This window comes from Crinia signifera, chromosome 1 (assembly GCF_055691185.1).
Source record: "Crinia signifera chromosome 1, ASM5569118v1, whole genome shotgun sequence".
Lineage (NCBI taxonomy): Eukaryota > Metazoa > Chordata > Amphibia > Anura > Myobatrachidae > Crinia > Crinia signifera.
The window spans coordinates 462,180,523-462,205,772 of NC_139217.1; the positions used below are offsets into that span (position 1 = coordinate 462,180,523).

Sequence of the window (25,250 nt, forward strand, 5' to 3'; positions counted from 1 at the left end):
CTTCCCTCTGACAATCCCGCAATTCGAGTGCGGTGCCCATGGAGCACTAATGCTTGCAATGCCACATTACCTTTGAGCAATACCCACTAGTCTGTGGCTGAAATTCCCACCAATCAGAATCGCCAATAGTTGCTTATGCAGCCCCCACTCATGTAGCTTGATTGAATGCGATCCGCTGGCAGACAGAACTGCGCACGTCTCTGAACCAGGCGCGGATTGTTGGTGCTCCCCACAGATTGCCAGTTATAGACGTTCTAGAACTAGTTACATTATAGGTGATCTGATTCTCGTCCCATCTGCAGCTCAGGACGCCGGATACTTCGCCGCTGAGATGGCCCCTATTGAATTAAAGACAAGGAAAGGGCCTGTTAAAATGGAGCAAGACGAACACCCCAGGCCGCAGACCACCTTGGAGCAGATGGCAAAACTCCCCACTGTGTTCAAGAAGGACGGCGTGGTGACTGCCGGAAACGCATCGGTGAGAGCGGCGCTGTCATGTATTACTTCTGTCCCCAGTTTGTCATTGAGGCCTTTTCTCAACATCTTAACCAACTTCTTTCCCTATGCTTTGTATTCCTCATTTACTTACCGCATACCGCCGCCGTATTCCGTCCTTACATCTAGTGACTAAGATTCTGTGCCGCAGGGGATCTGCGATGGAGCCGGCGTCGTGATTGTGGCCAGCGAGGAAGCCACCACCAAGCACAAGCTCACCCCACTGGCTAGGATCGTGGCCTATCACGTGTCTGGATGTGACCCCAAAATCATGGGCATTGGTAAGAAACTATTATAAACTCTTGAGTGTGTACTTGACTCAGAACTCTGTTTGCAACCTCCTGGGGTGTGAGTGTAAATCCACATTAAGTGCAGCAGCCTTTGCTTACCCCCGTTAGTAATCAAATAGCTTCTGGCTTCATGAGAACATCGAAAGTCAACATCCTTTCGTAAAACACACTGTATAAATAAGTCATGTGCCTGTAGAAGGCCGAACAAATGTACACAGGTGTCAGTAGTAAAATCCTCCAAGTCCCACAGTTTGTGGTCACTTCGCAGAGCTGATCTAGAACCGGGGCAACGCCAGAGTCAGACAGGGGGCAGTATACACCGGATAGTGACCACATATTGTTAGCAATGCAGTCAAAGAAGCCATCTGCCCAAGCACTTACCAGCGTGGGCGATCTGACTGGTGTAACCCTGTTATAGAGGGTTTTATACAAGCAACTGGTCAGAGGTCGCCCACGCTGAGTGTGCACAGGGCTCAAAAGGGGCTCAGTGGAAATCCATAAGCAACTTGAATGATATAAACCGTGTGTGTGTGTGTGTGTGTGTGTGTGCGTAGCTGGCTGGCATAAGTTCTGTTAAGTAAGTCTGCGATCCCTTGCACAGTAAGGCACATGCCCATGTCCCCCGGGCGTACTCTATTTACTCCCTTCATAGTTTATTTGTTTTCTGAGTCTTGCAGATAAACCTTCTCACTATGGAGGAGAACAGAGACGTGACTGATCTGGAATCCATTTTACTGTTACCGTCAGGCAGATATTTAACGTTCCGGTTATCTTTTCATTTGGCGGTTTTTAGGTCCCGTTTCCGCCATTAGTGAAGCTCTTAAGAAAGCCGGGCTAAGCATCAAGGACATGGATCTGGTGGAGGTAATTGTGATGTCATAGCCACAGGACTTGCAGTGTTCTGATTCGGTACATGTTCCTAATAAGCCGTGATACAGTTACAGAATTATAATCACTTCCGACCTCCTGCTAACGGGATTCAGTCGCTGGGTGAACACTATGAATATAATAGTGTCCAAAGCATGGCGAGTGCAGCTGTACACCGATACGGTGTCCATGTCGACTTACCGCGACATTCAGGACAAAAAAACTCATGTTGACGACTGTGTCGACATTCCGACCCTGTCGATCTAATGTATCTTTTGGTCTCAAAAAATCATTAATTATTATGTGAAGGGTCTTGCTATTTATTTTACTGGTCCTAAATATAAAATATCACATAAAAATATTTTAAATTTTTTTTTTTTTTTTTTTTTTTTTTTACATAACATATGAAGGGAGAGGCGCTGCTGATTACATTACATTTACATTTTGCAGGGGGGGGGGGGGGGGGTTTGCCGCTGATCTCACATAAGGGCTGCAGGGACCCCCTGCCCGCTGGTGGGTGGCATGCAACCGGGGTCTGGCAGCGCAGGGTCGTGTCAGGTAGCGCTGGCGAGCAGGAGGTCCCTGCAGTGTATGTGAGATCAGTGGTGGGGTCCCTGCAGTGGATGGGAAAACTAGTAGTTCTCATTTACTGCAGGGACCCCGCTGCTGATCTCACATACACCGCAGGGACCTCCTGCCAGACCCTGCTGCATGCCACCCACCAGCGGGCAGAGGGTCCCTGCAGTGTATATGTGAGATCAGCGGTGCCCCCCCTGCAATTGTCCTCCGCTCCGGCAGCCGGTTCAGCCTGTCCTGCCGTCCACTGTCCTCCTCATCCTGTGTGCGGATCTCCGTGGAGGGTACAGGGGGGGGGCGCCTGGAGGAAGCTCAGCAGCCCGGGCACCTCTCCGCCGGGGTCCGACACCCCCGACATGCCACCCGCTCTGCTCCCTGACCTTAGAAGGGCAACAGGCGCAACACTGCCTCTACCTCAGCTGCTGTCAGTAGGAAGTGACGGGTACAGCAGCAGCAGCCGTGCTCCGGCAGCCCCAGCGCGGTGATAACAGATGTCAGCGCCGGGGCTGCTGGAGCCGGAGGTCTGCTACTGTTGCTGGACCCATCCTAAGGCTGTGCGGAGGCTCCCAGCAGCATCAGTGCGATCGTGCGCCGGAACTCAGCTCCATCCCCTGCAGAGGCAGTGTAGCCGCTGCAGCAGGGGATAGAGCCAGGAGCGCAATTTGCCATAGGGGGTAATTTTCGCCGTCAGGGGCGGAGAGCTCCTGACGCGTTGAATACAGCGGAAAGGCGGCTGCCGGCGAATCTCCCAATCACGGCGAAAGTGCAGCGAATCCTACACAGGATTCGCTGCCGCCCGCGACCCCCAGCCATTAAATACTGCCCAATGTGTTGATCCATCTCTGAATGCAGAGACGTCCTGTGATCTCTGCCAGCAGGGGGCACTGTAAGGTTTATCGGCACCCTAGGCAAAATTTCAGCCAACTCTTTCCACCATCCACAAACCAATACCGACTTTTCAGAACTTTAGGTGACTCTCTGCCTCGTACCTATTAGCCCAGCCAAAATGGCTGCCTCCAGAATGTGGACATTACAGTTGCTTATTCAAATATGTAAAAACGAATTGTTATGTAATACATCCACTGTAATGAACCATGTTATTTGCATCGATAGGTGAATGAGGCGTTTGCCGCTCAGTACTTGTCGGTGGAGAAAGCTTTAGGCCTAGACCGTGAGAAGACCAATGTTAATGGAGGAGCGATCGCCCTGGGACATCCGCTGGCTGCGTCCGGGTCACGGATCATTGCTCATCTCACCCACGAACTGAGGTACGTCTGCATTCCTATAAAGTCACAGCGCACTTGTATGCGCGGCATCTGGAGATATTATTGGCTGTCTCCCTTTCCTCGTGAGTTGTGTATACTGAGAATCTGTTGTGAGGTCCTCAGGGGTCTGAGATAAAGGAGGTCACTGTAATGGTGCCCATACACTTGTGTGATCGGATACAATTACGACATCCCATTGCATTGTAAATGCTTATGTTTCATGCCATGGTGGGCGTCAGTGGAGCGGGCGGCTGGAGGGCTGGCGGTAGTCAGCGGCGGGCGGCAAAATTAAAAAACAAAACAAAAAAAACCCCCAACATTTCAAAACACTGGGCGGCCCTCTGACTGACAAAGCTCTCAGCCAATCAAGAGGGCCGTCCTGTCTTTTGAAATGCTATTTTCAAGTCCTGCCGTCAGCCCTCCTGCTGCCACATCGGCAACACCGACACCCGACAGCCCTCCTGCTGCCACATCCGCTACACCGACACCCGACAGCCCTCCTGCTGCCACATCCGTTACACCGACACCCGACAGCCCTCCTGCTGCCACATCCGTTACACCGACACCCGACAGCCCTCCTGCTGCCACATCCGTTACACCGACACCCGACAGCCCTCCTGCTGCCACATCCGCTACACCGACACCCGACAGCCCTCCTGCTGCCACATCCGCTACACCGACACCGACAGCCCTCCTGCTGCCACATCCGCTACACCGACACCCGACAGCCCTCCTGCTGCCACATCCGCTACACCGACAACCGACAGCCCTCCTGCTGCCACATCCGCTACACCGACAGCCCTCCTGCTGCCACATCCGCTACACCGACAGCCCTCCTGCTGCCACATCCGCTACACCGACAGCCCTCCTGCTGCCACATCCGCTACACCGACAGCCCTCCTGCTGCCACATCCGCTACACCGACAGCCCTCCTGCTGCCACATCCGCTACACCGACAGCCCTCCTGCTGCCACATCCGCTACACCGACAGCCCTCCTGCTGCCACATCTGCTACACCGACACCCATCCGGCTGCCACATCTGCTACACCGACACCCCTCCTGCTGCCACATCTGCTACACCGACACCCCTCCTGCTGCCACATCCGCTATACCGACACCCGACAGCCCTCCTGCTGCCACATCCGCTACACCGACAGCCCTACTGCTGCCACATCCGCTACGCCGACACCCGACAGCCCTCCTGCTGCCACATCCGCTACGCCGACACCCGACATCCCTCCTGCTGCCACATCCGCTACGCCGACACCCGACAGCCCTCCTGCTGCCACATCCGCTACACCGACACCCGACAGCCCTCCTGCTGCCACATCCGCTACACCGACACCCGACAGCCCTCCTGCTGCCACATCCGCTACACCGACACCCGACAGCCCTCCTGCTGCCACATCCGCTACACCGACACCCGACAGCCCTCCTGCTGCCACATCCGCTACACCGACAGCCCTCCTGCTGCCACATCCGCTACACCGACACCCGACAGCCCTCCTGCTGCCACATCCGCTACACCGACACCCCTCCTGCTGCCACATCCGCTACACCGACACCCGACAGCCCTCCTGCTGCCACATCCGCTACACCGACAGCCCTCCTGCTGCCACATCCGCTACACCGACACCCGACAGCCCTCCTGCTGCCACATCCGCTACACCGACAGCCCTCCTGCTGCCACATCTGCTACACCGACACCCCTCCTGCTGCCACATCCGCTACACCGACACCCCTCCTGCTGCCACATCCGCTACGCCGACACCCGACAGCCCTCCTGCTGCCACATCTGCTACACCGACACCCGACATCCCTCCTGCTGCCACATCCGCTACACCGACACCCGACAGCCCTCCTGCTGCCACATCCGCTACGCCGACACCCGACAGCCCTCCTGCTTCCACATCCGCTACGCCGACACCCGACAGCCCTCCTGCTGCCACATCCGCTACACCGACAGCCCTCCTGCTGCCACATCGGCTACACCGACACCCGACAGCCCTCCTGCTGCCACATCCGCTACACCGACAGCCCTCCTGCTGCCACATCCGCTACACCGACACCCGACAGCCCTCCTGCTGCCACATCCGCTACACCGACACCCCTCCTGCTGCCACATCCGCTATACCGACACCCGACAGCCCTCCTGCTGCCACATCCGCTACACCGACAGCCCTACTGCTGCCACATCCGCTACGCCGACACCCGACAGCCCTCCTGCTGCCACATCCGCTACACCGACACCCGACATCCCTCCTGCTGCCACATCCGCTACGCCGACAGCCCTCCTGCTGCCACATCCGCTACACCGACACCCGACAGCCCTCCTGCTGCCACATCCGCTACACCGACACCCGACAGCCCTCCTGCTGCCACATCCGCTACACCGACACCCGACAGCCCTCCTGCTGCCACATCCGCTACACCGACACCCGACAGCCCTCCTGCTGCCACATCCGCTACACCGACACCCCTCCTGCTGCCACATCCGCTATACCGACACCCGACAGCCCTCCTGCTGCCACATCCGCTACACCGACACCGACAGCCCTCCTGCTGCCACATCCGCTACACCGACACCCGACAGCCCTCCTGCTGCCACATCCGCTACACCGACACCCGACAGCCCCCCTGCTGCCACATCCGCTACACCGACACCCGACAGCCCTCCTGCTGCCACATCCGCTACACCGACACCCGACAGCCCCCCTGCTGCCACATCCGCTACACCGACACCCGACAGCCCTCCTGCTGCCACATCCGCTGCACCGACACCTGACAGCCCTCCTGCTGCCACATCCGCTGCACCGACACCTGACAGCCCTCCTGCTGCCACATCCGCTACACCGACACCTGACAGCCCTCCTGCTGCCACATCCGCTACACCGACACCCCTCCTGCTGCCACATCCGCTATACCGACAGCCCTCCTGCTGCCACATCCGCTACACCGACACCCGACAGCCCTCCTGCTGCCACATCCGCTACACCGACAGCCCTCCTGCTGCCACATCCGCTACACCGACAGCCCTCCTGCTGCCACATCCGCTACACCGACAGCCCTCCTGCTGCCACATCCGCTACACCGACACCCGACAGCCCTCCTGCTGCCACATCCGTTACACCGACACCCGACAGCCCTCCTGCTGCCACATCCGTTACACCGACACCCGACAGCCCTCCTGCTGCCACATCTGCTACACCGACACCCGACAGCCCTCCTGCTGCCACATCCGCTACACCGACACCGACAGCCCTCCTGCTGCCACATCCGTTACACCGACACCCGACAGCCCTCCTGCTGCCACATCCGTTACACCGACACCCGACAGCCCTCCTGCTGCCACATCTGCTACACCGACACCCGACAGCCCTCCTGCTGCCACATCCGCTACACCGACAGCCCTCCTGCTGCCACATCCGTTACACCGACACCCGACAGCCCTCCTGCTGCCACATCTGCTACACCGACACCCGACAGCCCTCCTGCTGCCACATCCGCTACACCGACACCGACAGCCCTCCTGCTGCCACATCCGCTACACCGACACCGACAGCCCTCCTGCTGCCACATCCGCTACACCGACACCCGACAGCCCTCCTGCTGCCACATCCGCTACACCGACACCCAACAGCCCCCCTGCTGCCACATCCGCTACAACGACACCCGACAGCCCTCCTGCTGCCACATCCGCTACACCGACACCCGACAGCCCTCCTGCTGCCACATCCGCTACACCGACACCTGACAGCCCTCCTGCTGCCACATCCGCTACACCGACACCTGACAGCCCTCCTGCTGCCACATCCGCTACACCGACAGCCCTCCTGCTGCCACATCCGCTACACCGACAGCCCTCCTGCTGCCACATCCGCTACACCGACACCCCTCCTGCTGCCACATCCGCTATACCGACAGCCCTCCTGCTGCCACATCCGCTACACCGACACCCGACAGCCCTCCTGCTGCCACATTCGCTACACCGACACCCGACAGCCCTCCTGCTGCCACATCTGCTACACCGACAGCCCTCCTGCTGCCACATCCGCTACACCGACACCCGACAGCCCTCCTGCTGCCACATCCGCTACACCGACACCCCTCCTGCTGCCACATCCGCTACACCGACACCCGACAGCCCTCCTGCTGCCACATCCGCTACACCGACACCCCTCCTGCTGCCACATCCGCTACACCGACACCCGACACCCCTCCTGCTGCCACATCCGCTACACCGACACCCGACACCCCTCCTGCTGCCACATCCGCTACACCGACACCCCTCCTGCTGCCACATCCGCTACACCGACACCCCTCCTGCTGCCACATCCGCTACACCGACACCCCTCCTGCTGCCACATCCGCTACACCGACACCCCTCCTGCTGCCACATCCGCTACACCGACACCCCTCCTGCTGCCACATCCGCTACACCGACACCCCTCCTGCTGCCACATCCGCTACACCGACAGCCCTCCTGCTGCCACATCCGCTACACCGACACCCGACAGCCCTCCTGCTGCCACATCCGCTACACCGACAGCCCTCCTGCTGCCACATCCGCTACACCGACAGCCCTCCTGCTGCCACATCCGCTACACCGACAGCCCTCCTGCTGCCACATCCGCTACACCGACAGCCCTCCTGCTGCCACATCCGCTACACCGACAGCCCTCCTGCTGCCACATCCGCTACACCGACAGCCCTCCTGCTGCCACATCCGCTACACCGACAGCCCTCCTGCTGCCACATCCGCTACACCGACACCCGACAGCCCTCCTGCTGCCACATCCGCTACACCGACACCCGACAGCCCTCCTGCTGCCACATCCGCTACACCGACACCCGACAGCCCTCCTGCTGCCACATCCGCTACACCGACAGCCCTCCTGCTGCCACATCCGCTACACAGACACCCGACAGCCCTCCTGCTGCCACATCCGCTACACAGACACCCGACAGCCCTCCTGCTGCCACATCCGCTACACCGACACCCGACAGCCCTCCTGCTGCCACATCCGCTACACCGACAGCCCTCCTGCTGCCACATCCGCTACACCGACACCCCTCCTGCTGCCACATCCGCTACACCGACACCCGACAGCCCTCCTGCTGCCACATCCGCTACACCGACACCCGACAGCCCTCCTGCTGCCACATCCGCTACACCGACACCCGACAGCCCTCCTGCTGCCACATCCGCTACACCACACCCGACAGCCCTCCTGCTGCTACACCGACACCCCTCCTGCTGCCACATCCGCTACACCGACACCAGACAGCCCTCCTGCTGCCACATCCGCTACACCGACAGCCCTCCTGCTGCCAACTCCGCTACACCGACACCCGACAGCCCTCCTGCTGCCACATCCGCTACACCGACACCCGACAGCCCTCCTGCTGCCACATCCGCTACACCGACAGCCCTCCTGCTGCCACATCCGCTACACGACACCCGACAGCCCTCCTGCTGCCACATCCGCGACACCGACAGCCCTCCTGCTGCCACATCCGCGACACCGACAGCCCTCCTGCTGCCACATCCGCGACACCGACAGCCCTCCTGCTGCCACATCCGCGACACCGACAGCCCTCCTGCTGCCACATCCGCTACACCGACAGCCGACAGCCCTCCTGCTGCCACATCCGCTACACCGACAGCCCTCCTGCTGCCACATCCGCTACACCCGACAGCCCTCCTGCTGCCACATCCGCTACACCGACACCCGACAGCCCTCCTGCTGCCACATCCGCTACACCGACACCCGACAGCCCTCCTGCTGCCACATCCGCTACACCGACAGCCCTCCTGCTGCCACATCCGCTACACCGACACCCGACAGCCCTCCTGCTGCCACATCCGCTACACCGACACCCGTCAGCCCTCCTGCTGCCACATCCGCTACACCGACACCCGACAGCCCTCCTGCTGCCACATCCGCTACACCGACAGCCCTCCTGCTGCCACATCCGCTACACCGACAGCCCTCCTGCTGCCACATCCGCGACACCCGACAGCCCTCCTGCTGCCACATCCGCTACACCGACACCCGACAGCCCTCCTGCTGCCACATCCGCTACACCGACACCCGACACCCCTCCTGCTGCCACATCCGCTACACCGACACCCCTCCTGCTGCCACATCCGCTACACCGACACCCCTCCTGTGCCACATCCGCTACACAGACAGCCCTCCTGCTGCCACATCCGCTACACCGACACCCGACAGCCCTCCTGCTGCCACATCCGCTATACCGACACCCGACACCCCTCCTGCTGCCACATCCGCTACACCGACACCCCTCCTGCTGCCACATCTGCTACACCGACACCCGACAGCCCTCCTGCTGCCACATCCGCTATACGACACCCGACAGCCCTCCTGCTGCCACATCCGCTACACCGACACCCGACAGCCCTCCTGCTGCCACATCCGCTACACCGACAGCCCTCCTGCTGCCACATCCGCTACACCGACAGCCCTCCTGTGCCACATCCGCTACACCGACAACCGACAGCCCTCCTGCTGCCACATCCGCTACACCGACAGCCCTCCTGCTGCCACATCCGCTACACCGACAGCCCTCCTGCTGCCACATCCGCTACACCGACAGCCCTCCTGCTGCCACATCCGCTACACCGACAGCCCTCCTGCTGCCACATCCGCTACACCGACAGCCCTCCTGCTGCCACATCCGCTACACCGACAGCCCTCCTGCTGCCACATCTGCTACACCGACACCCATCCGGCTGCCACATCTGCTACACCGACACCCCTCCTGCTGCCACATCTGCTACACCGACACCCCTCCTGCTGCCACATCCGCTATACCGACACCCGACAGCCCTCCTGCTGCCACATCCGCTACACCGACAGCCCTACTGCTGCCACATCCGCTACGCCGACACCCGACAGCCCTCCTGCTGCCACATCCGCTACGCCGACACCCGACATCCCTCCTGCTGCCACATCCGCTACGCCGACACCCGACAGCCCTCCTGCTGCCACATCCGCTACACCGACACCCGACAGCCCTCCTGCTGCCACATCCGCTACACCGACACCCGACAGCCCTCCTGCTGCCACATCCGCTACACCGACACCCGACAGCCCTCCTGCTGCCACATCCGCTACACCGACACCCGACAGCCCTCCTGCTGCCACATCCGCTACACCGACAGCCCTCCTGCTGCCACATCCGCTACACCGACACCCGACAGCCCTCCTGCTGCCACATCCGCTACACCGACACCCCTCCTGCTGCCACATCCGCTACACCGACACCCGACAGCCCTCCTGCTGCCACATCCGCTACACCGACAGCCCTCCTGCTGCCACATCCGCTACACCGACACCCGACAGCCCTCCTGCTGCCACATCCGCTACACCGACAGCCCTCCTGCTGCCACATCTGCTACACCGACACCCCTCCTGCTGCCACATCCGCTACACCGACACCCCTCCTGCTGCCACATCCGCTACGCCGACACCCGACAGCCCTCCTGCTGCCACATCTGCTACACCGACACCCGACATCCCTCCTGCTGCCACATCCGCTACACCGACACCCGACAGCCCTCCTGCTGCCACATCCGCTACGCCGACACCCGACAGCCCTCCTGCTTCCACATCCGCTACGCCGACACCCGACAGCCCTCCTGCTGCCACATCCGCTACACCGACAGCCCTCCTGCTGCCACATCGGCTACACCGACACCCGACAGCCCTCCTGCTGCCACATCCGCTACACCGACAGCCCTCCTGCTGCCACATCCGCTACACCGACACCCGACAGCCCTCCTGCTGCCACATCCGCTACACCGACACCCCTCCTGCTGCCACATCCGCTATACCGACACCCGACAGCCCTCCTGCTGCCACATCCGCTACACCGACAGCCCTACTGCTGCCACATCCGCTACGCCGACACCCGACAGCCCTCCTGCTGCCACATCCGCTACACCGACACCCGACATCCCTCCTGCTGCCACATCCGCTACACCGACACCCGACAGCCCTCCTGCTGCCACATCCGCTACACCGACACCCGACAGCCCTCCTGCTGCCACATCCGCTACACCGACACCCGACAGCCCTCCTGCTGCCACATCCGCTACACCGACACCCCTCCTGCTGCCACATCCGCTATACCGACACCCGACAGCCCTCCTGCTGCCACATCCGCTACACCGACAGCCCTACTGCTGCCACATCTGCTACACCGACACCGACAGCCCTCCTGCTGCCACATCCGCTACACCGACACCCGACAGCCCTCCTGCTGCCACATCCGCTACACCGACACCCGACAGCCCTACTGCTGCCACATCCGCTACACCGACACCAGACACCCCTCCTGCTGCCACATCCGCTACACCGACACCCCTCCTGCTGCCACATCCGCTACACCGACACCCCTCCTGCTGCCACATCCGCTACACCGACACCCCTCCTGCTGCCACATCCGCTACACCGACACCCCTCCTGCTGCCACATCCGCTACACCGACACCCCTCCTGCTGCCACATCCGCTACACCGACACCCGACAGCCCTCCTGCTGCCACATCCGCTACACCGACACCCCTCCTGCTGCCACATCCGCTACACCGACACCCCTCCTGCTGCCACATCCGCTACACCGACACCCGACAGCCCTCCTGCTGCCACATCCGCTACACCGACAGCCCTCCTGCTGCCACATCCGCTACACCGACACCCGACAGCCCTCCTGCTGCCACATCCGCTACACCGACACCCGACAGCCCTCCTGCTGCCACATCCGCTACACCGACAGCCCTCCTGCTGCCACATCTGCTACACCGACACCCCTCCTGCTGCCACATCCGCTATACCGACACCCGACAGCCCTCCTGCTGCCACATCCGCTACACCGACACCCCTCCTGCTGCCACATCCGCTATACCGACACCCGACAGCCCTCCTGCTTCCACATCCGCTACGCCGACACCCGACAGCCCTCCTGCTGCCACATCCGCTACACCGACAGCCCTCCTGCTTCCACATCGGCTACACCGACACCCGACAGCCCTCCTGCTGCCACATCCGCTACACCGACAGCCCTCCTGCTGCCACATCCGCTACACCGACACCCGACAGCCCTCCTGCTGCCACATCCGCTACACCGACACCCCTTCTGCTGCCACATCCGCTACACCGACACCCGACAGCCCTCCTGCTGCCACATCCGCTACACCGACAGCCCTCCTGCTGCCACATCCGCTACACCGACACCCGACAGCCCTCCTGCTGCCACATCCGCTACACCGACACCCCTCCTGCTGCCACATCCGCTATACCGACACCCGACAGCCCTCCTGCTGCCACATCCGCTACACCGACAGCCCTACTGCTGCCACATCTGCTACACCGACACCGACAGCCCTCCTGCTGCCACATCCGCTACACCGACACCCGACAGCCCTCCTGCTGCCACATCCGCTACACCGACAGCCCTCCTGCTGCCACATCCGCTACACCGACACCCGACAGCCCTCCTGCTGCCACATCCGCTACACCGACAGCCCTCCTGCTGCCACATCTGCTACACCGACACCCCTCCTGCTGCCACATCCGCTATACCGACACCCGACACCCCTCCTGCTGCCACATCCACTACACCGACACCCCTCCTGCTGCCACATCCGCTACACCGACACCCCTCCTGCTGCCACATCCGCTACGCCGACACCCGACAGCCCTCCTGCTGCCACATCTGCTACACCGACACCCGACATCCCTCCTGCTGCCACATCCGCTACACCGACACCCGACAGCCCTCCTGCTGCCACATCCGCTACGCCGACACCCGACAGCCCTCCTGCTTCCACATCCGCTACGCCGACACCCGACAGCCCTCCTGCTGCCACATCCGCTACACCGACAGCCCTCCTGCTGCCACATCGGCTACACCGACACCCGACAGCCCTCCTGCTGCCACATCCGCTACACCGACAGCCCTCCTGCTGCCACATCCGCTACACCGACACCCGATAGCCCTCCTGCTGCCACATCCGCTACACCGACACCCCTCCTGCTGCCACATCCGCTACACCGACACCCGACAGCCCTCCTGCTGCCACATCCGCTACACCGACAGCCCTCCTGCTGCCACATCCGCTACACCGACACCCGACAGCCCTCCTGCTGCCACATCCGCTACACCGACACCCCTCCTGCTGCCACATCCGCTATACCGACACCCGACAGCCCTCCTGCTGCCACATCCGCTACACCGACAGCCCTACTGCTGCCACATCTGCTACACCGACACCGACAGCCCTCCTGCTGCCACATCCGCTATACCGACACCCGACAGCCCTCCTGCTGCCACATCCGCTACACCGACACCCGACAGCCCTACTGCTGCCACATCCGCTACACCGACACCCGACAGCCCTCCTGCTGCCACATCCGCTACACCGACACCCCTCCTGCTGCCACATCCGCTACACCGACACCCCTCCTGCTGCCACATCCGCTACACCGACACCCCTCCTGCTGCCACATCCGCTACACCGACACCCCTCCTGCTGCCACATCCGCTACACCGACACCCCTCCTGCTGCCACATCCGCTACACCGACACCCCTCCTGCTGCCACATCCGCTACGCCGACACCCGACAGCCCTCCTGCTGCCACATCTGCTACACCGACACCCCTCCTGCTGCCACATCCGCTACGCCGACACCCGACAGCCCTCCTGCTGCCACATCTGCTATACCGACACCCCTCCTGCTGCCACATCCGCTACGCCGACACCCGACAGCCCTCCTGCTGCCACATCTGCTACACCGACATCCCTCCTGCTGCCACATCCGCTACACCGACACCCCTCCTGCTGCCACATCCGCTACACCGACACCCGACAGCCCTCCTGCTGCCACATCCGCTACACCGACACCCGACAGCCCTCCTGCTGCCACATCCGCTACACCGACACCCGACAGCCCTCCTGCTGCCACATCCGCTACACCGACACCCGACAGCCCTCCTGCTGCCACATCCGCTACACCGACACCCGACAGCCCTCCTGCTGCCACATCCGCTACACCGACACCCGACAGCCCTCCTGCTGCCACATCCGCTACACCGACACCCGACAGCCCTCCTGCTGCCACATCCGCTACACCGACACCCGACAGCCCTCCTGCTGCCACATCCGCTACACCGACACCCGACAGCCCTCCTGCTGCCACATCCGCTACACCGACACCCGACAGCCCTCCTGCTGCCACATCCGCTACACCGACACCCGACAGCCCTCCTGCTGCCACATCCGCTACACCGACACCCGACAGCCCTCCTGCTGCCACATCCGCTACACCGACACCCGACAGCCCTCCTGCTGCCACATCCGCTACACCGACACCCGACAGCCCTCCTGCTGCCACATCCGCTACACCGACACCCGACAGCCCTCCTGCTGCCACATCCGCTACACCGACACCCGACAGCCCTCCTGCTGCCACATCCGCTACACCGACACCCGACAGCCCTCCTGCTGCCACATCCGCTAAATCCGACACCCGACAGCCCTCCTGCTGCCACATCCGCTACACCGACACACACACCCCTCCTGTGCCACATCCGCTACACCGACACCCGACACCCCTCCTGTGCCACATCCGCTACACCGACACCCGACACCCCTCCTGTGCCACATCCGCTGCACCGACAGCCCTCCTGCTGCCACATCCGCTGCACCGACACCCCTCCTGTGCCACATCCGCTGCACCGACACCCCTCCTGTGCCACATCCGCTACACCGACACCCCTCCTGTGCCACATCCGCTACACCGACACCCGACGCCCCTCCTGTGCCACATCCGCTGCACCGACAGCCCTCCTGCTGCCACATCCGCTGCACCGACACCCCTCCTGTGCCACATCCGCTGCACCGACACCCCTCCTGTGCCACATCCGCTACACCGACACCCGACACCCCTCCTGTGCCACATCCGCTACACCGACACCCGACACCCCTCCTGTGCCACATCCGCTGCACCGACAGCCCTCCTGCTGCCACATCCGCTGCACCGACACCCCTCCTGTGCCACATCCGCTGCACCGACACCTGCCAGCCCTCCTGCTGCCACATCCGCTACACCGACAGCCCTCCTGCTGCCACATCCGCTACACCGACAGCCCTCCTGCTGCCACATCCGCTACACCGACAACCGACAACCGACAGCCCTCCTGCTGCCACATCCGCTACACCGACAGCCCTCCTGCTGCCACATCCGCTACACCGACAGCCCTCCTGCTGCCACATCCGCTACACCGACAGCCCTCCTGCTGCCACATCCGCTACACCGACAGCCCTCCTGCTGCCACATCCGCTACACCGACAGCCCTCCTGCTGCCACATCCGCTACACCGACAGCCCTCCTGCTGCCACATCCGCTACACCGACACCCGACAGCCCTCCTGCTGCCACATCCGCTACACCGACACCCCTCCTGCTGCCACATCTGCTACACCGACACCCCTCCTGCTGCCACATCTGCTACACCGACACCCCTCCTGCTGCCACATCTGCTACACCGACACCCCTCCTGCTGCCACATCTGCTATACCGACACCCGACAGCCCTCCTGCTGCCACATCCGCTACACCGACAGCCCTACTGCTGCCACATCCGCTACGCCGACACCCGACAGCCCTCCTGCTGCCACATCCGCTACACCGACACCCGACATCCCTCCTGCTGCCACATCCGCTACACCGACAGCCCTCCTGCTGCCACATCCGCTACACCGACACCCGACAGCCCTCCTGCTGCCACATCCGCTACACCGACACCCGACAGCCCTCCTGCTGCCACATCCGCTACACCGACACCCGACAGCCCTCCTGCTGCCACATCCGCTACACCGACAGCCCTCCTGCTGCCACATCCGCTACACCGACAGCCCTCCTGCTGCCACATCCGCTACACCGACACCCCTCCTGCTGCCACATCCGCTACGCCGACACCCGACAGCCCTCCTGCTGCCACATCCGCTACACCGACACCCGACAGCCCTCCTGCTGCCACATCCGCTACACCGACACCCGACAGCCCTCCTGCTGCCACATCCGCTACACCGACACCCGACAGCCCTCCTGCTGCCACATCCGCTACACCGACAGCCCTCCTGCTGCCACATCTGCTACACCGACACCCCTCCTGCTGCCACATCCGCTACGCCGACACCCGACAGCCCTCCTGCTGCCACATCTGCTACACCGACATCCCTCCTGCTGCCACATCCGCTACACCGACACCCCTCCTGCTGCCACATCCGCTACACCGACACCCGACAGCCCTCCTGCTGCCACATCCGCTACACCGACACCCGACAGCCCTCCTGCTGCCACATCCGCTACACCGACACCCGACAGCCCTCCTGCTGCCACATCCGCTACACCGACACCCGACAGCCCTCCTGCTGCCACATCCGCTACACCGACACCCGACAGCCCTCCTGCTGCCACATCCGCTACACCGACACCCGACAGCCCTCCTGCTGCCACATCCGCTACACCGACACCCGACAGCCCTCCTGCTGCCACATCCGCTACACCGACACCCGACAGCCCTCCTGCTGCCACATCCGCTACACCGACACCCGACAGCCCTCCTGCTGCCACATCCGCTACACCGACACCCGACAGCCCTCCTGCTGCCACATCCGCTACACCGACACCCGACAGCCCTCCTGCTGCCACATCCGCTACACCGACACCCGACAGCCCTCCTGCTGCCACATCCGCTAAATCCGACACCCGACAGCCCTCCTGCTGCCACATCCGCTAAATCCGACACCCGACAGCCCTCCTGCTGCCACATCCGCTACACCGACACCCGACACCCCTCCTGTGCCACATCCGCTACACCGACACCCGACACCCCTCCTGTGCCACATCCGCTACACCGACACCCGACACCCCTCCTGTGCCACATCCGCTGCACCGACAGCCCTCCTGCTGCCACATCCGCTGCACCGACACCCCTCCTGCTGCCACATCCGCTACACCGACACCTGCCAGCCCTCCTGCTGCCACATCCGCTACACCGACAGCCCTCCTGCTGCCACATCCGCTACACCGACAGCCCTCCTGTGCCACATCCGCTACACCGACAACCGACAGCCCTCCTGCTGCCACATCCGCTACACCGACAGCCCTCCTGCTGCCACATCCGCTACACCGACAGCCCTCCTGCTGCCACATCCGCTACACCGACAGCCCTCCTGCTGCCACATCCGCTACACCGACAGCCCTCCTGCTGCCACATCCGCTACACCGACAGCCCTCCTGCTGCCACATCCGCTACACCGACACCCCTCCTGCTGCCACATCTGCTACACCGACACCCCTCCTGCTGCCACATCTGCTACACCGACACCCCTCCTGCTGCCACATCTGCTACACCGACACCCCTCCTGCTGCCACATCTGCTATACCGACACCCGACAGCCCTCCTGCTGCCACATCCGCTACACCGACAGCCCTACTGCTGCCACATCCGCTACGCCGACACCCGACAGCCCTCCTGCTGCCACATCCGCTACGCCGACACCCGACATCCCTCCTGCTGCCACATCCGCTACACCGACAGCCCTCCTGCTGCCACATCCGCTACACCGACAGCCCTCCTGCTGCCACATCCGCTACACCGACAGCCCTCCTGCTGCCACATCCGCTACACCGACACCCGACAGCCCTCCTGCTGCCACATCCGCTACACCGACACCCGACAGCCCTCCTGCTGCCACATCCGCTACACCGACACCCGACAGCCCTCCTGCTGCCACATCCGCTACACCGACACCCGACAGCCCTCCTGCTGCCACATCCGCTACACCGACACCCGACAGCCCTCCTGCTGCCACATCCGCTACACCGACAGCCCTCCTGCTGCCACATCCGCTACACCGACACCCGACAGCCCTCCTGCTGCCACATCCGCTACACCACACCCGACAGCACTCCTGCTGCTACACCGACACCCCTCCTGCTGCCACATCCGCTACACCGACACCCGACAGCCCTCCTGCTGCCACATCCGCTACACCGACAGCCCTCCTGCTGCCAACTCCGCTACACCGACAGCCCTCCTGCTGCCAACTCCGCTACACCGACACCCGACAGCCCTCCTGCTGCCACATCCGCTACACCGACACCCGACAGCCCTCCTGCTGCCACATCCGCTACACCGACACCCGACAGCCCTCCTGCTGCCACATCCGCTACACGACACCCGACAGCCCTCCTGCTGCCACATCCGCTACACGACACCCGACAGCCCTCCTGCTGCCACATCCGCGACACCGACAGCCCTCCTGCTGCCACATCCGCGACACCGACAGCCCTCCTGCTGCCACATCCGCGACACCGACAGCCCTCCTGCTGCCACATCCGCGACACCGACAGCCCTCCTGCTGCCACATCCGCGACACCGACAGCCCTCCTGCTGCCACATCCGCTATACCGACAGCCGACAGCCCTCCTGCTGCCACATCCGCTACACCGACACCCGACAGCCCTCCTGCTGCCACATCCGCTACACCGACACCCGACAGCCCTCCTGCTGCCACATCCGCTACACCGACACCCGACAGCCCTCCTGCTGCCACATCCGCTACACCGACAGCCCTCCTGCTGCCTCATCCGCTACACCGACACCCGACAGCCCTCCTGCTGCCACATCCGCTACACCGACACCCGACAGCCCTCCTGCTGCCACATCCGCTACACCGACAGCCCTCCTGCTGCCACATCCGCTACACCGACAGCCCTCCTGCTGCCACATCCGCGACACCCGACAGCCCTCCTGCTGCCACATCCGCGACACCCGACAGCCCTCCTGCTGCCACATCCGCTACACCGACAGCCCTCCTGCTGCCACATCCGCTACACCGACACCCGACACCCCTCCTGCTGCCACATCCGCTACACCGACACCCCTCCTGCTGCCACATCCGCTACACCGACACCCCTCCTGTGCCACATCCGCTACACCGACACCCGACAGCCCTCCTGCTGCCACATCCGCTACACCGACACCCGACAGCCCTCCTGCTGCCACATCCGCTATACCGACACCCGACAGCCCTCCTGCTGCCACATCCGCTACACCGACACCCGACAGCCCTCCTGCTGCCACATCCGCTACACCGACACCCGACAGCCCTCCTGCTGCCACATCCGCTAAATCCGACACCCGACAGCCCTCCTGCTGCCACATCCGCTACACCGACACCCGACACCCCTCCTGTGCCACATCCGCTACACCGACACCCGACACCCCTCCTGTGCCACATCCGCTACACCGACACCCGACACCCCTCCTGTGCCACATCCGCTGCACCGACAGCCCTCCTGCTGCCACATCCGCTGCACCGACACCCCTCCTGTGCCACATCCGCTGCACCGACACCTGCCAGCCCTCCTGCTGCCACATCCGCTACACCGACAGCCCTCCTGCTGCCACATCCGCTACACCGACAGCCCTCCTGTGCCACATCCGCTACACCGACAACCGACAGCCCTCCTGCTGCCACATCCGCTACACCGACAGCCCTCCTGCTGCCACATCCGCTACACCGACAGCCCTCCTGCTGCCACATCCGCTACACCGACAGCCCTCCTGCTGCCACATCCGCTACACCGACAGCCCTCCTGCTGCCACATCCGCTACACCGACAGCCCTCCCTGCCACATCCGCTACACCGACACCTGACAGCCCTCCTGCTGCCACATCCGCTACACAGACACCCTCCTGCTGCCACATCTGCTACACCGACACCCCTCCTGCTGCCACATCTGCTACACCGACACCCCTCCTGCTGCCACATCTGCCACATCTGCTACACCGACACCCCTCCTGCTGCCACATCCGCTATACCGACACCCGACAGCCCTCCTGCTGCCACATCCGCTACACCGACAGCCCTACTGCTGCCACATCCGCTACGCCGACACCCGACAGCCCTCCTGCTGCCACATCCGCTACACCGACACCCGACATCCCTCCTGCTGCCACATCCGCTACACCGACACCGACAGCCCTCCTGCTGCCACATCCGCTACACCGACACCCGACAGCCCTCCTGCTGCCACATCCGCTACACCGACACCCGACAGCCCTCCTGCTGCCACATCCGCTACACCGACACCCGACAGCCCTCCTGCTGCCACATCCGCTACACCGACACCCGACAGCCCTCCTGCTGCCACATCCGCTACACCGACAGCCCTCCTGCTGCCACATCCGCTACACCGACACCCGACAGCCCTCCTGCTGCCACATCCGCTACACCGACACCCCTCCTGCTGCCACATCCGCTACACCGACACCCGACAGCCCTCCTGCTGCCACATCCGCTACACCGACACCCGACAGCCCTCCTGCTGCCACATCCGCTACACCGACAGCCCTCCTGCTGCCACATCTGCTACACCGACACCCCTCCTGCTGCCACATCCGCTATACCGACACCCGACAGCCCTCCTGCTGCCACATCCGCTACACCGACACCCCTCCTGCTGCCACATCCGCTACACCGACACCCCTCCTGCTGCCACATCCGCTACACCGACACCCCTCCTGCTGCCACATCCGCTACGCCGACACCCGACAGCCCTCCTGCTGCCACATCCGCTACACCGACACCCGACAGCCCTCCTGCTGCCACATCCGCTACACCGACACCCGACAGCCCTCCTGCTGCCACATCCGCTACGCCGACACCCGACAGCCCTCCTGCTGCCACATCCGCTACGCCGACACCCGACAGCCCTCCTGCTGCCACATCCGCTACGCCAACACCCGACAGCCCTCCTGCTGCCACATCCGCTACACTGACAGCCCTCCTGCTGCCACATCGGCTACACCGACACCCGACAGCCCTCCTGCTGCCACATCCGCTACACCGACAGCCCTCCTGCTGCCACATCCGCTACACCGACACCCGACAGCCCTCCTGCTGCCACATCCGCTACACCGACACCCCTCCTGCTGCCACATCCGCTACACCGACACCCGACAGCCCTCCTGCTGCCACATCCGCTACACCGACAGCCCTCCTGCTGCCACATCCGCTACACCGACACCCGACAGCCCTCCTGCTGCCACATCCGCTACACCGACACCCCTCCTGCTGCCACATCCGCTATACCGACACCCGACAGCTCTCCTGCTGCCACATCCGCTACACCGACAGCCCTACTGCTGCCATATCTGCTACACCGACACCCGACAGCCCTCCTGCTGCCACATCCGCTATACCGACACCCGACAGCCCTCCTGCTGCCACATCCGCTACACCGACACCCGACAGCCCTACTGCTGCCACATCCGCTACACCGACACCAGACACCCCTCCTGCTGCCACATCCGCTACACCGACACCCCTCCTGCTGCCACATCCGCTACACCGACACCCCTCCTGCTGCCACATCCGCTACACCGACACCCCTCCTGCTGCCACATCCGCTACACCGACACCCCTCCTGCTGCCACATCCGCTACACCGACACCCCTCCTGCTGCCACATCCGCTACACCGACACCCCTCCTGCTGCCACATCCGCTACGCCGACACCCGACAGCCCTCCTGCTGCCACATCTGCTACACCGACATCCCTCCTGCTGCCACATCCGCTACACCGACACCCCTCCTACTGCCACATCCGCTACACCGACACCCGACAGCCCTCCTGCTGCCACATCCGCTACACCGACACCCGACAGCCCTCCTGCTGCCACATCCGCTACACCGACACCCGACAGCCCTCCTGCTGCCACATCCGCTACACCGACACCCGACAGCCCTCCTGCTGCCACATCCGCTACACCGACACCCGACAGCCCTCCTGCTGCCACATCCGCTACACCGACACCCGACAGCCCTCCTGCTGCCACATCCGCTACACCGACACCCGACAGCCCTCCTGCTGCCACATCCGCTACACCGACACCCGACAGCCCTCCTGCTGCCACATCCGCTACACCGACACCCGACAGCCCTCCAGCTGCCACATCCGCTACACCGACAGCCCTCCTGCTGCCACATCCGCTACACCGACACCCGACAGCCCTCCTGCTGCCACATCCGCTAAATCCGACACCCGACAGCCCTCCTGCTGCCACATCCGCTACACCGACACCCCTCCTGTGCCACATCCGCTACACCGACACCCGACACCCCTCCTGTGCCACATCCGCTACACCGACACCCCTCCTGTGCCACATCCGCTACACCGACACCCGACACCCCTCCTGTGCCACATCCGCTGCACCGACAGCCCTCCTGCTGCCACATCCGCTGCACCGACACCCCTCCTGTGCCACATCCGCTGCACCGACACCTGCCAGCCCTCCTGCCGACTGCATTGCGAGCGATCGCATGTGGTTAGAAACCACACGTGATTGCACATGCAATACGATAAATATGTGCAGCACATAATATCTATTGATGCGACCGGCGGGCCTGCACATCGTGTCAGGCAACACATTCGACATGCATACAATCCTATGATTTATGGCACCTTATACGGTCCAAATTGAAGGATTTTATGCAATCTCGCCCTAGTGTATGGCCAGCATAAGAGAAGAATCTGGGATCTGTAACATCCTGTTATCTCTATAATAGGTTTTGCACCATTTGCTAGTCTATCTGTAGTATCTGTAGCCAGGACAGCGGCCTGATGAAGTCAGCACTCGATAGATGAAACTGGTAAAGGTGCCTGTACGGTTTTTGGCCTTTTTCCTCCAATTCTGAAGCATCGGGCTGAGGAATCAGGTCAGCTGGAGAGTGGCAAAAACGCATGCATTTTACATCCAATCCATGCGTATTGGCAAAAACGCATGCATTTTACATCCAATCCATGCGTATTGGGTCAGAGAAGTAGGTGGCAAGTGCTGCACTAAGGATTTGTCGGATCCCGCAGCACTTACTGGGATCGCTTACGATACATTGTATGCAAAAGGACCACATACTGTTTATCGTATGCGATCCTGCTGCCCGTGATGGTACCGGGCGGTTCGAGGGTTCCCCTTTAGAGAAGTCGCAGTAGTGTATGGACACCGTTTAGTAATTAAAAGCACCTTACTGACCTATTCTGAGTATACAAATAAATACCTATAGATTGTAAGCTTGCGAGCAGGGCCCTCCTACATTTTGACTGTCTGTAAATACCGTTTTGTTGTATCACTGTCCCCTTTGTAAAGCGCAACGGAACATGCTGCGCTATATAAGAAACTGTTAATAAATAAATAAAATAAATAACATTGTTTGAAACATTGACACGTCTTTAAAAAAAAAAAAAAAACATTATTAGAAATAATGAAAGTTATTTTTTTTTTTCTTGTAATGAATTTTACATTTTTCTGTCCTCAGGCGTCGTGGAGGCAAATATGCGGTGGGATCTGCCTGCATTGGTGGGGGACAAGGTATCGCCATCATCCTGGAGAATGTCGTCTAAGATCTCCATCTACAACACCGAAATCAATGGACAATGAGAATTCTTTTTGGGGGGGGGGGGGGGGGGGGGGGGGGAAACCTGACCAACTGTTTATGAAGTAACAGAGCATTTTAGGAATTGATGTCACCGGGTGATCAAACCAGTATGGCGGATACAGTATAATGCTACGGAAGATGTAAAGAGGCCGCACAACTCTCTCCCTGACGCAATACACGATACCAGACCATCCCATCCTCTATTGGAGCAGCCCATACATCTTCCAGTCCCTGTCGTTTAATCTGAACACAAATGAGTATTGTTTGGTCCCCTGTCCCTTCCGCTCAGTGTAATAATTATATCTATGTTTCAATAGGAAACCAGTCCTAGCCAAAATTGTCCATCTATCGTGTACCGAAATTTGCTGAAACAAAGGGATCCCAAACACAATAAGACGCTGTGATCATATTTGGCCATTTAATGCACTTGGGACATCTGGTGACATAATCATCCCCCAAGCGGCATGATTGGATAGGCTACATGTTGTGGATATTGGTCTCGGTACAAAGTGGCCGACCCTAGTGTGTTGGTGGCCGGTAAAGGTTGTGTGACTGGCTGCCTAATGTATACACTTAGTTAATTTATTGCACAACCGTCTGATCACTAAATCTCTTCACTTCCCTCTGTTTTGTGTTATCGTCGCCTATATTTCTCTTGCCAAGAACAGTAAATAACTACACAACTGTCATTCTCCACTGTGTATGAATGTGTGTTACCGCGAATGTAAGATAACTAGTGCCAGGGTATAAAGGGCTAACTCACTGCATAAGTGCCTTTACCGTTATTGCTAAATAAAGCGTGACTTAATAAATGTAGCTTCTCGTGATCAATTTGTTGTGGATAATGGTGTGTTCTGGGTGGCACCGGGATTTGTGGCTTGTGCCACCTAGCGTGTATGTGCGGACAAGTCCTCATGTCTGGCACACCTGAGGAGTAGCGCTTTAATGCGTTATACTTAATGCATCATTTACAATTTTTGTGTAATTGTATTGCCCTTTAATTTATGCACTGGTTAGATATAACTGTTATTGTTTATGTTGTGATTAGTTCAGGTCTTTTCCCAGCTCATAAAAGAACTTGCGTTTTAATCTTCCATGGTAAACCTCTTAAATCACCACAAGGTGGCAGCATCCCCTTCTATTGCACTATAAGGATGGTTCCTCTGTTTATTGCAAGCATAAAATCACCACAAGGTGGCAGCATCCCCTTCTATTGCAA

The 25,250-nt window shown here is 61.4% G+C and overlaps 1 protein-coding gene across 1 annotated transcript in view; it reads left to right on the forward strand.

Moving 5' to 3' along the window:
- The window catches only part of ACAA2 (acetyl-CoA acyltransferase 2), a 38,353-nt gene extending 13,506 nt beyond the window's left edge, over window positions 1–24,847 (forward strand). The window contains exons 6-10 of the mRNA XM_083155287.1: window positions 303–478; window positions 647–776; window positions 1,579–1,649; window positions 3,342–3,496; window positions 23,912–24,847. Of these exons, the coding sequence (XP_083011413.1) occupies window positions 303–478; window positions 647–776; window positions 1,579–1,649; window positions 3,342–3,496; window positions 23,912–23,996 (617 nt within the window). The 3' untranslated portion in view covers window positions 23,997–24,847. The remainder of the gene's footprint in view (window positions 1–302; window positions 479–646; window positions 777–1,578; window positions 1,650–3,341; window positions 3,497–23,911) is intronic.
- The last annotated feature ends 403 nt before the right edge of the window (window positions 24,848–25,250 follow it).